This window comes from Lepidochelys kempii, chromosome 1 (genome assembly GCF_965140265.1).
Source record: "Lepidochelys kempii isolate rLepKem1 chromosome 1, rLepKem1.hap2, whole genome shotgun sequence".
Classification (NCBI taxonomy): domain Eukaryota; kingdom Metazoa; phylum Chordata; order Testudines; family Cheloniidae; genus Lepidochelys; species Lepidochelys kempii.
Genome location: NC_133256.1, coordinates 178,081,667 through 178,095,076, shown reverse-complemented (window position 1 = coordinate 178,095,076; position 13,410 = coordinate 178,081,667). Strand labels below are relative to the sequence as shown.

General features: G+C 37.5%; 1 protein-coding gene across 4 annotated transcripts in view; it reads left to right on the top strand.

The window, feature by feature from the left end:
- Positions 1 to 13,410, top strand: part of ROBO1 (roundabout guidance receptor 1) — a 440,544-nt gene that overhangs the window by 411,003 nt on the left and 16,131 nt on the right. For all 4 annotated transcript variants that reach the window (XM_073303979.1, XM_073303988.1, XM_073303999.1 and 1 more), the window contains 5 exons: positions 1,658 to 1,765; positions 4,265 to 4,409; positions 5,567 to 5,818; positions 9,127 to 9,536; positions 13,026 to 13,178. In XM_073303979.1, coding sequence (XP_073160080.1) covers positions 1,658 to 1,765; positions 4,265 to 4,409; positions 5,567 to 5,818; positions 9,127 to 9,536; positions 13,026 to 13,178 — 1,068 coding nt within the window. The remainder of the gene's footprint in view (positions 1 to 1,657; positions 1,766 to 4,264; positions 4,410 to 5,566; positions 5,819 to 9,126; positions 9,537 to 13,025; positions 13,179 to 13,410) is intronic.

The window sequence follows — 13,410 nt, the reverse complement described above, 5'->3', positions numbered from 1 at the left end:
ACGTTTCATTACAGAAGGTTGATTTCATCTGTTTCCTACCTGACCTACTTACGCACAGAGTAGTTGAGAGGGCCGTATAAAATGTGATACCGCCTTTTGACATAACCAAGTCAAAGGGAAAATTCAGTTTTTTTCTGGCTCCAAGCTGTCGTGTGAGGGGTTTTATCTTTTTGTAATTATGCGTATGCACTCACTTTTCTGTGGTGACCTCATGTATTACATTTCAGTTTCAGAATTAAAATGTTTGGATTTTACTACCAAGAAGACATTGTCTCTTTCAGATGGTATATATTACAGCTTCACATTTTCTAGCATATTGTGCTATGAAAAGACCCCATTAAAGCATTGTCCGCTGACAGTCATATATACATATTTCAGTGTTGATTTATTGTTTATCCTCTGTGTAAACAGACATGGAATGCAGGGCTTCATCATGAAGTGTGGAATGCAGCTAGACTACAGAATACATTCTGGTGTGGGATTTATGATTTTGCTCCTATTTTTCTCCCCATGCTTACATTATCAAAAGCATGTCTGCAGCAGATGGGGACTGGATTCTTAGCTACTCTGTGTGGGGGTTTTTATGAGTCAATAGTCTGATCTTGGATTTCTTATTTCCTAAGTCAAAATCATCTCGCTGACAATTTTACCTATAGCTTTTATAATGAGAAATAACCATTTCGATGAGTTCCATGCTGTGCTTCATTGTCAGTACTTTATGTCCAATGGTTCTGTTTATGTCTTTATTTTATTTGGTCTATGAAGAGCAACTCATCTCCTTGCTAGTCTTCTGTAAATTATACACACTTCTTAAGCAAGAAAACATTATATTGTCTGATGAACATTTTATCCCTGAGAAATGTTTGTAGCTGTGATTGCCAAATCTAGCATTTAAAAATAAAATCCCTGTAATTAAATGTTCATCCAAACCTTTAGAATTGGATAGGCCAGTTATTGTAGCTGTTAATAGTAAATACTGTTTCAGCACTATCTGGCAGTCTTCCTGGATACTATAGAGACATTGGACCATGTTCTCTGCTGTAAATTGACTTCAGTGGAATTTGGCCCTTGTAGGGTTAAACTCACTTCCACGCAGAAATATGGCATAAAGCTCGGTATGCTTTGAGACTTGAGTAGGGCATAGGCACTGTGCCTAGGGTTGAATTTCACCCTAAGTGTATGTCTAACTGCAATTGGACAACTGCAGCTGGCCCATGCCAGCTGATTTGGGCTCACAGGGCTTGGGTTAAGGGGCTGCAGCCTGAGCTCTGGCACCTTCACGCCTCACAGGGTCCTAGAGCCTACTAGCTTGAGCACAAACATCAACACTGCAATTAAACAGTCCCTTAGCACAAGCCCAAGTCAGCTTGCAAAGGCCAGGTACAGATGTCCAGTTGCAGTGCAGACATATCCTTAATGACCATGGACCTTTTCTTGGTGTAGCTACTGAGTTGCCCTAAAACTCTGGAGACCTGTGGGTAATAGAAATTAAAGGAAAAGACAGGAGCAAAACAAATATGGGGAGGGTTAAAAGATTTCTCCCCCACCCATGCTTCCTCATAACATGTTCAGTGGGTCTTATTGTGTGTTATGAAGCAGGAATATACAGGAAATAGTTTATGTGAAGGGAATATTAACTGTATTATTAAACCTACAGATTACAGAGTAAATGACAATAATGCTCCAACTATTCCATACAACCAGTCATATGACCAGAATACAGGAGGGTCCTACAATAGTTCAGATCGGGGCAGTAGTACATCTGGTGAGTATATTCATATCAAGCTACAGTCTGCTAAAATAAAATATGGTTCTATTATTATTACCATATTTGATTAAACTGTATACATATTCAGTACTAATGGCCTGATTTGCAGAACTGCTGCACATCCAGATCTCCCATTGGAGGAAATACAACAGCAACTCTATTGGGTCAGAATTAACTTCCATAATCTATGGTTGCCTCCTCTTTACTACTTAAAATAAAGCATCAGCTAGTTGATTAATGCCATCTAGAATTGTGAAAGCCATATACTGCAGTATACTTTGGATTTCCTAACTTGGGTCCTCCACTGTTTGACATCTTGGCCTCCCAATAGCCAATTCTATACAAAAGTCTTTCTCAGAAATTTCAAAGAAAGCTGGATATAAACCCGCATACTTCCCTTTCTGGAAAGGCACCAGACTCCCTTCCCATCCCTAGGCACCAACCAAAAAACCCTACTTTATTATTGTATAGTGTACTTACTGAAAACACCGGAACATTTGTTTTATACCTAACAAAACTAGTTTCAGTAAATTTTGCATCTGTAATTTTTTAACTCTGATACCATACAATTTTGTTGAAAGAACTGAAAAAATTCCTCTGTTTTTATTTACACTGACTCAGTGAATATTTATCAGAACTAATCTTACTGATAACTCAGATGTAGACAGTAGAGAATTAAAGAATTTTGTTTCTCACAGTGCCTTTCATATGCAGAGTATCCAAGAGCCCTTTGCAAAAGATTTCCTTGCAAAGAAACCTTGTTCTTCCTTAACTTTTGCTTTCGCCTAGGATGGCCCAATTGCCTTTTTCCTAACCTGTGTTTGATCTTAATCTAACTATCCTAACCTAACACTACTCTGGCAATGTAAATGTGTTTTAGTGTAAATGAGGCCTTGTATTTTCTGTCTTCAGGTAGGTCTGCCTGGTATTCTCAACTGTTTATTTGGGGTATAATGATATACCCCAAATAATAGGAAGCCTCTTAAAACCTCCAGGATTCCCTGAAAGAACCTTCTGGGCATGGGCAGCTTGCCCAATTCTAGAGCAGCAGGATCTCCTGAATCTCAGTTCTACAGTATTCAGACTTGAAACGCAAAGCAATACCTCTCAGGGGATATGAACCCATGTGAATTAAGAGTGGGGGGGCATATTATTTACCGTGCTGACACTTAATATGTTTATTCATAACAATGACAAATTATAGCCCTACACCAAGGACTCCAGCAGGAATGAAACAAGGTGACCAGAGCAATACATTAATTATGCTGAATCTAGTATATATACATTGGAGGATAAAGAACAAAATGCAGATTATGGTCTCCTTGGGACAATTAGGGTCTTGCTTGACACAATATGGTACTGATGTACCAGTAAAACAATAGTGAACAGCTAAAATATACTGGTACGTAGCAGTCAATGTGGAGCAATAACGAGCTGAAATATTGTCTATAGGAACACAATGTACGAGACAGTGGCACAATTACACAATAACTTCAACATCCTTCATTATGTGAACAGGGTAAACTATGCTAGATATTAAAAGAAAAACTCTGCTTCTCCTAAGGAAGTTAATATGAAGAAGAATCATTTTAAAATTTCTATTATTTAAAAAAAATGAAACTACTAATTGTTTTCAGAGTAAATAAAAATGACACAGTATACAAATTAACACACAGAAAATGTAGAGTTAGTTTTGATTACAGATAGTATTCTAGTCAAAATTCAGCACCTGAATAATTGATGAGTAAAGCTGGATTGTTAAAGCTACATCATTCTACTATAAGCCATAATTTCTCATTAACAGTGTCTGAAAACATTCACACCATACTTCATCAGGGTTTTTTTTGTTTTTTTTTAGTTATTTTAGTTCTCCCAGCAATTATTTTCAACTCCACCTGCCATTCATACTAAAATTAGTAATTTCATTGTGCCTAAAACATTTCAGTGGACATATACAAATTGAATATATTCAGTGACTTAATGCAACAGTGGAACTTTAATAGATCATATCTGTATCTTATTGTATTTTAGGTTCCAGCAATTAAATAACAGAAAGGCACTTTGGAAAATATGTCTACAGCTCATTTGGTTTAGATCATAATCTATAATGTAATTAATAGCTGTTGGAGGATCATTCTTAATGATATTGCTTGTAAAATTCATTTATGGCTTTTTTGCATTTTAGCTATTTATTAAGTTATGAATACTGTGTGTTTTGTCCTTGCTGTATTAAAGTTTCTGGTTAAAATTAACTGCAGCAAAATGTGGAATAATTGGTTTTATAATGCAACTGTAATTATGAGGTTATGTATGCAGAGAGGAAGGACCAGAACTTGCTCCCAGTCAGGTCAATGGTAAAATCCACATTGACTTCAATAGGAGCTGGAATGAATCCTGATCCTCCCCCCCCCCCCCAACACACCCAGGGGAGATGTAATTAGGTGAAAAGAGATAATTAAAAGCATTTTTAAAAATATATTATTTATTCATTCTTAGGGAGTCAAGGACACAAGAAGGGTGCCCGCACCCCTAAGGTACCCAAACAGGCTGGCATGAACTGGGCAGATCTACTTCCACCTCCCCCCGCACACCCTCCTCCCCACAGCAATAGTGAAGATTACAGTCTTTCTGTGGATGAAAGGTAAGAAAACCAAACAAATCATCCTTTTATCATTTTGCTGACAAGATAGCTCAAATTGATTTAATTTAATTTGTGCTCTGGCAATGTACTAATGAAGTTTTCCTTCAATCCACTTTGGATGTTCATGAACTACATACAGTATTATTAAAATACAAAAAAGGCTTTTGAGAGGATTGTGCCTCTGTCAGTGCATCTTTACCAACTGTTGTTCCAGTTCTGAAACTGATGCTCTGTGTTGTTTGGATTTTAGCATGTTTTTTATTTTTTTCCATGGGGGAATGAAGTGGCTTGCATTGTACTCAATGAGGGGCCATATTTAGCAGTATAATACACAACCTGTTGAATAAATTCTTCAGCACAGTAATCTTCAATTAGATTAGACCAGTTCTATATTTGTAGACAGCTAGAGATCTGGGAGGAAATCCTGGCTCCTTATAAAGTCAATGGGAGTTTTGCCATTGCGATAATAGGGCGAGGATTTTATCCCTTGAATTTAAGTAAACATACTCAATATTCTTAAAAGAATGAAAATAAAATACAAATATTCCGGCGGTTAAATTGTTATTTTCTTGAAATGACCTTGCCTCGTTCTTGACACTTCGCCTGTAATTATAAGATCCAGCAAGCAAGCAGTTCCACAGTTTTTTATAGTTTGAAAATCTCTGACCATTTGAGCTAGAATAACGAATAGTAGATGCTGTGGACCAGATCTTCATGTTTATTAAATTTGCGTTTGATACATCTGGTGGAATATTTTTCATCTGATATTTTATTTAACAAATATTGCAGTCATTTGTTAAATAATTTATCAATTTAATTATGTTTAGTAGCATCCAACCAGCTCTATAACTTATTACTCTTCGTCAAATAAATTATTTGACACACAATAATATTCACTGAATAATATATTCACCAAATATTATTTTTCTAGTCTTTGATTTGCCCTCGTACCCATTTTAGTCACCTAGCAGCTAATTTAGACACCTACAGATCTCATGGGACAACTGGGAAATGAAATCCTGGCCACATTGAAGTCAATGGCAAAGCCCTTTTGACTTCAGTGGGATCAGGATCTTTCCCCAGCCCTTTATTTTTATTGCATCAAACAATTTAATTTAAGCTACAGTCCTCATTTTTTTTAAAAAACTATTTCTTAGTTATGACCAAGAAATTCCATGTCCAGTGCCACCTGCAAGGATGTATCTACAGCAAGATGAGCTAGAGGAAGAAGATGATGATGAGCGAGGTCCTACTCCTCCAGTCCGAGGAGCAGCTTCCTCTCCCGCAGCTGTCTCCTACAGCCACCAGTCTACTGCCACTCTAACACCCTCACCCCAAGAAGAACTACAGCCCATGTTACAGGATTGTCAAGAGGAAATAGGACACATACAACACCAACCTGACCGGAGGTATGTTGCCGCAAATATGCAGAGATGACAGATGAAATTCCACTCCCACTGAAGTCAATGACAAAACTCCCATTGACTTCAAAGGGCCAGGATTTCACCCAACATATTTACTCTGCTTATATTTAATTTACAAATTGGGAAGATTTGACTATGTATATTCTTAGAGCTAGGTAATTAAGTTGCTTTAATATTGTAATATGAAAGGAAATGCAGTGTATCATCTTGTGTTACATACAATGCTGACACAAGTTAAATGCACAGTCATCAGGATACTAAAGTGGTATCGTTAACACAATTTACCATATAATTACAGTTCCATTGTTTCCAATAGATTTACTGCATTATTACCATAAAATAGCTTGCATTATTTCACAGTAACTGTGCAATTAACTTGTCACCAATGTGTATGAATATATATAAATATATAATTTATATAAGCTATAGGTTTTCCTCCTTTCATAAATCCTACTGCAGTAAATTACTGCTTGTGGAATTTCCTTCATGTTCCCACCTTCCCTCATTTTTTAAATAAAGACGGTCATTAAAAAGATCTATATTTGTTCCAGGGACATTTTGCTTCCATTCTGAGTTTACTGTACCCTTGCAGCTTCTGCTCTCTCTATATATATATTAAAAAAAATGTGAATTTTGACTAAATGTGACTATGGTTTAGCTTGCTGTTTTGTTGCAATAATAGAACTTTTGTCCCAGGAACATAGTCTTTGTAGATCCCCCCCCGCATTAGCTTATATATATTGAATTTATGATAAACCATTAGACTTTTAATATTCCTGTCATTTTTTTTGAAAATTTTTATTATTTTCAAGAATTTCTAGGCTTATTGTTCCAAAGATCAGTTTAGCACTTCTTAATTTTTCATATTTCTTACTCCTGGGCTTATTTCAAAGCAATATTTTTCTAAATATTGAAAATACTGCATGCATCCGATGAAGTGAGCTGTAGCTCACGAAAGCTTATGCTCAGATAAATTGGTTAGTCTCTAAGGTGCCACAAGCACTCCTTTTCTTTCCACTCTACTGGCATTGTTATGACATGTTATGTTTAGGAGTTGGCTGTTGTGTGCTCAGCACTTGAAATACATTCTGGAAGGAAGTTTACACTTGGAACATGGAGAATGAGAAGGCTTTCTAATTGAGAACACTTATTTCAAATGGCACATACTTCTGTATTAAGTACTAAGATTTCTTGAATAACTGAAAATATTCATTGTTACAAATAATAAAAGTATCTGACAGAGAAATAAGTTGAGCGTGTAGCTTTGTACTGAAGATTATATCTAAAATGCTATTATCTGAAATGTATCTGTAAGGTTGGTAGAGCTTTACTCTCTGAACTCCAGTTCATTTGGAGGATGGAAAGGTTACTTAACAGAGGGGGCCATCTCCTCTTCCCTCCTCTCCAGTCTTTAATGCTTTCTGTAATGATTCTACAGCCATGCTCCGTGTTGTGGGCCCCAGGAACCAGGCAGCTGGAACATTGCTCTCTGCGATGCTGATTGTGTTCAGTAATGTTGTCTGTTCGGTCAGCTTGCCACAGTTGCAGCAGATTGAAATAGAAAGCTCTGCTCTGGAAGAATGTAAAAAGCACAGTGAGATAGGAGACACTGTGAATGTTAAAGCCAGAGTCACTGTAATCTAGTATGGGGCTGTGTAAAGTGGAAGAAATGCTGCTATATGTCCATGAATATGCCCATGTCCTCAGTGATCCTACCTTTATGGGTTAGTGAGCAAGCTGATTTTCCAAGAACCCTCTCTATGTTTTGTAAATAGTTGCCTGTCTCTTGGTAACAAAATCCAGAGAACAGGAAGACTAGTAGACAAATGTACTACAAATGTACTACAAATGTACTACAAATGTAGACAAATGTACTACAAGGAAGACTAGTAGACAAATGTACTACAAGGACACATCTTGCCAGGATCCCACATTAAACCAATATAATTTAGCCAAGATGGGGCACTATATAAAGGCGAATAAAGCTTCTTTTCACTCAGCTATGGCCTCTGTCATTTCTATTAAATGGCTATTTGGTTAAAATATCTCTAATTGTCACTGCTTCTGTGGCCTTCCGTAGTTAAGACAACCAGTAGAAGTGCGTGTACAATATTTTTAAGGAAATGGTAGATTATTCAATTCAAGGATTTCTGCATTTTGTTGTGAAAGATGAGCACTTGCTTTATTTAAAAAAAGGAAATGTTTGTTTAGATACATAACTTTTTTTAAGCAAAACCTGACCCATTTCTAGCAGTGGGTGGGTAAAACTAAGCCAGCCAAAAATAGGAAAATTAACATTTTTCAAGTTTGTAAAGATAGCCATTTTGCTGAAGTGATGATAAAGCAAAATTGATGGGTTGGAAACCATGAGAAATAGAAAACATTGGGAAATTTTTCAAACCAGATTCTGGTCAAAAGAGCAAACAGCAGATATCCTTTGTGATGAAAGAAGACAAAAGTCTGGTCATTCCCTCCCCAGGCATATCTTCCTTTTGGGTAAATGACAACTAAAAAGCACAGGGGACAAACTAATGACAATATCTGCAACATTAAGATAAATGTTCTGCAGATCAAAATATTAAATGAACCAAACATTGATCCCATAATGCCCAGACACAGTCCTTTAACTTTTGAATCTAGCAGCTCTGTTATGATTATTTAGGAACAAGAATAATATGGATACATTTGGATACTCTCCAAAGTTAGATATAAATGATATTGAATAATTCTCTTTAACATTACCTTCCAGACCAGTTTCAAACCTATGTTTGGAATAAGTGGGGGAAAAAATTCTGAGAAGGATAATGTTTATGGAGCAGTCTGCTTGGGTGTAGATACCTATTGTCTCCGATAATAGCAAGCTTCAAAAGCAATATACAATCACACCTTTTGCTCACATTCACAGGTGTGAACTTCCTAATGTAATTCTTTAAGCTGTGTCCTAAACTGTCACCTCCCCTTTCCTAACTGAACATGAGCTAAATTATGAAACATAAGGAGATTTATACATAAGCGAGCACATTTTTATTAAACTGGAGTGAAAGGTACCATAAGAGACGGCCGATTTCTTTTTTTGGTTGATTTCTGATTTCATAGCTGTCGGTCATCTCTGATTATAGAAAAAAAGTAAAATCCTGCTACTTTCAAATCTAAATCCTGGGAATTTAAAATGGCAAAACAAATTGGTTGGCATGTCAAAGAAATATTCCACTGTTTTTTCTAGGATATTTTGTTTTGTTCTGGTTAGTTTGTGCAACTGAAATAACAATTTTTAACATTGTGTTTACATGCAGACGTCAGCCTGTGAGTCCTCCACCCCCTCCAAGGCCTATTTCTCCACCACACACCTATGGGTACATCTCAGGACCCCTGGTCTCAGATATGGATACTGATGCACCAGAAGAGGAAGAGGATGAGGCAGAAATAGAGGTTGCCAAGATGCAGAACAGAAGGCTCCTTTTGCGTGGCCTTGAACAGACACCTGCCTCAAGTGTTGGCGATTTGGAAAGCTCTGTAACGGGGTCCATGATTAATGGTTGGGGCTCAGCCTCAGAAGAAGACAACATCTCAAGTGGACGGTCCAGTGTTAGCTCTTCTGATGGATCGTTTTTTACTGATGCAGATTTTGCACAAGCTGTTGCTGCAGCAGCAGAATATGCTGGTCTTAAAGTAGCAAGACGTCAAGTGCAGGATGCAGCAGGAGGTGAGGTCTTATAAAGGCACGGTGTGCTTGGTTGGGGATGAAAAAAGAAAAACTGCCACCATGCCATGTCTTTTATCCAAAGGTTGTCCCTAAATTTCTTAAATAACTTAACAATGAATCACAGTCTGCTGTTCCAATTTGTACAAATTCAGCACGCTCAGAAAATTGACTTGCATGCCCACATAATTATCTCCTACGCTCTGGCTCTTCCAGCAGGTAATGTATTATTCGTTGAAGTGAAATGGGAGGCAGTTAACGCTGCTTAAGATCTCCAGGTTGTGGGGAGAGGAAGGACTTCGAATTAAACAGTCCAATTCACTATATTACATTTAATTGCTGCTAAACATTGTTTTACATCAAATCAATTGTTGGAGATGTGGCTGTAAAAATGAAACCTGTGTGCTAAATCATGGGGGGGGGGACTCTAATTGATTTAAAATTCAAATACAGCTGAAATTATTATTGTTCTCTTAGGTCTTGTCTATACAGTTCCACGGTTTGGAATATGTGTGAATAGCAGTGAACACCAAACGGCTGCACTGTAACTTCCCCATGTGGATGTTACTAGTTTGCATTAATGTAGTCCTCTTCAAACGGGAGTGTGTAGATATGCCATAGAATTTGGTGAAGAAGTGGAGGAATGGGAGGCAGGTCGGTGATGAGGATAAAGGCTCATGTGGACAGTGGTCTGTCAGAGGGGAAGAAAAACAAGAATAAAAACAACATTCATATTCTTTGACTGTTGTAACTCAGGCATGCGAATGTGCTCTGAACTGAAAATACATGCAGTTACATGAACTCAGTTTGGGAGCCATTTGCAAACTTAAAAATGGTTGAACTGTTTTGTCTTTGTTTTTAAATGGTACAGTATAAAGATGTAAGGGTATAATGTGTATCTAAGCAGTGAAATCAAACATAGAAAGTTCAATCTTAAATTTCTCTGTTGTGCAAAATCACCCCTATGCACATCATATGTATAGGACACAGGAATTATCATACTGCACTAGTCCAGTATCCTGTCTCCTACAGTGGCCAGTACCAAATGCTTCAGGAGAAGGCATAAGAAGTCCAGAAGAAGCAGGCAGTTTGGGATAACATGTCCTGAGGGAAGGTTCTTACAATTGGTGTATTCCCTGAAGCATGGTGGTTTAGACCCTTTCAAAAATTCTTGTTTGTTTAGAATTTGCTATTATAACTCTGGATATTCTTGTTATCAGTATAAACATCCAGTTTCTTTTTTATTCTTGTTAAGCTTTTAGCCTCAATGACACCTAAAGGTTATATAAAACCGTGATTTCTTCTTACTGATTTTGAAATTTTGCTACGTTTTAGTTTAATTGAATGCCTTTTTTTCTTATATTATGAGACAGGGTGAACAGAAGTTTCCAGCTGGCCCTTTCTCTAAAATGCATTATTTTGTATATTTTTCATGTCCTCCCTGTAAAGTACATGATCCCAATCTTTTTGTTCTCTTCATATGAGAGTTTTAGTTTATCCATGTCTACTGGAATGTGAAAAGTATAGTGTTTCAGCTTTAACACTTTATTTTCTAGGTTTTGTAAGCTAAAGAATACATTTAATCACATTTTAAGATAATTATTTGCCATTTACTATACTGGGGAACATCATCAGTCTCTGTTTGGAGCATAGTTGAGACAAACTGCCCTTGGCTTGGCATCATAATTTATAACCTGTCATTTCAGAAAATTCTCTTAGATTACAAACAAACTACACTTGGCTTTTCCGCTGGTCAACATTCAATATGTAATAAATATTTCATATTGGAGCACAAGCACTATTAGCTACCAGGATTAACTGAATATGAATAACCAGTGATCTGAGTAGGCTTCATGCTTACCAAATAGGTTAGTGTCATGTTTCAGCTGATAAATGGGACTGCTACAGTTCGAAGAGATCTGTGACTATCTTGCCAACCCTTTATAGCCACTAGAGCCAGAACACTGGGATTCTATTACTGTAGTTTTGTCTTCACCCACTCTACAAAGCTGCAAGATTCCTTTCTCATTTCTAATTTCCATTCTGACTTTTAGCATTCCTTTGTTTCAACATGGCTGTTCATCATGAAGAAAGAGAAGGGGAGTAGTTTAGTTATTTTGAGTGAAATCTTGGCCTCACTGCAGTCAGTAGTAAAACTCACGTTGACTTAAATGAGGCCCCAATTTCATCCTTTTGTATAACTATTTGGAATAGATATTTTTACATACTACTGATGTAAAAAAAATTAAACTTAGCAACATTTAAAAGAGTATTATGAATTGCGGGTTTTGTTTTGTTTTGTGTTTGCATTTTCCTGAATACAAACACTGGAGATGTGACACTGCTCATGTACAAATGAAGTATTAGAAAATGCAAATCAGGGTGTCACAGGGACTGCTGGTCGGTCACCTCCTGTTTGCTCTGGGGATTAGCTGATTTCAGGTCTGACACCTCCTTTCCACCTCTTACCGTGTGCTCTGCCTTCTCTTCCTAGCTTTCCGTGAGGCAAGTTGCTCTGTGTCTGTGGTTTGGCCATCCAGCCAAAGCGCACACGTCCTCTCCTTCCAGCGTATCAGAGTCTCTGCTAACAAACAGGCTCAGGCAGCCTTCCCATTCATTGCCCAGCCAGTGCCACTTCCCCAGTAGCTGGTAGAGGAACGAGGCCCACCCTCTAGTCTGGGTCCCAAATGTTCTGTCCTGTTCTGAACCTTACTGCCTTTTTTCTGAGTCTTTACCAACCTTCTGGCTCCACCCCTTAGACTACTTCCCTGCAGCTCCTTTTTGTTGCTAGCTTCCTGGCTTTATCCTAGCCCTGCGTCTTTCTTCTCAGCTGTGCACCATCATCATGCAGGGGATTAATTAGGCCACAAAATTCCTTCTCAGCCTTATTAACCCCTTCCAGGCTGGTGTGGGGTGAACACCCCATCATACAGGGATTTGTCATATTTTGGATCTAGGAACAATTTGGTGTACTTCACAAATAGTGCTTTATTGTTAATGATTCAAGCAGTGTAGTGCTGTATGCATTTGTAACTAGGTCCTGCTCATTGTTCTGCCATGGTACATTTTTGAGTGAACCTGTGCATTGTCCATGCCAGAGGATCTGAAGCCCATTGTGAAAGTGATGCATTTTGTTGTTGATGGACATTGCTATTGGGCTGATAAAACATTCTATTCCTGCTTGGTCACAGAGTTCAGATTCCTGCAGGGCACCTACTAGAAACAAACAAGTTGTATAATTTCTGGGAAACTAAGTCTGCCTGTTTATTGATTTGAAGATTAATGTATCTCTTCAATTGTTTGTTAAAAATATGCTGTAAACCATATCACCAATAAGGATATTACAAGATTTAGGTTAATGTAATATTATAATTAAATAACTTCAGTTTTAGAATGGCTGCACATGATTCTCATTTTAAAAAGAGAGGGAATATAATATCTTATTTTGGAGAGAAAAATAACAACATTCTGTTCTGTAATTATTTTTTTCAGGCCGTAGACATTTTCATGTATCGCACTGCCCTAGACCCACCAGCCCTGTGTCTACTGACAGCAACATGAGTGCTGTTGTAATACAAAAGCTCCGACCTGCCAAAAAGCAAAAACACCAGCCAGGACATCTGCGCAGAGAAGTCTACACAGATGGTAAGTCAGTCCATTGAAACAGGTGAAAGTGTCAATGAACTGCTCTAGATATATGCTGAGTGTGTAAAGGTTTTCCTCAGAGATAACATTCTGTTTTAAAAAAATCAGTGATTTGTGTTTGCTATTGCTAAATATGTTAAGCAAATTAATCATTTTAAATTTCCATACTTGGTAGTCTTTATGGATGTCTCCGCTGCACCTGTTTTCTGTCATGTCCTAATAGGCTAATTGC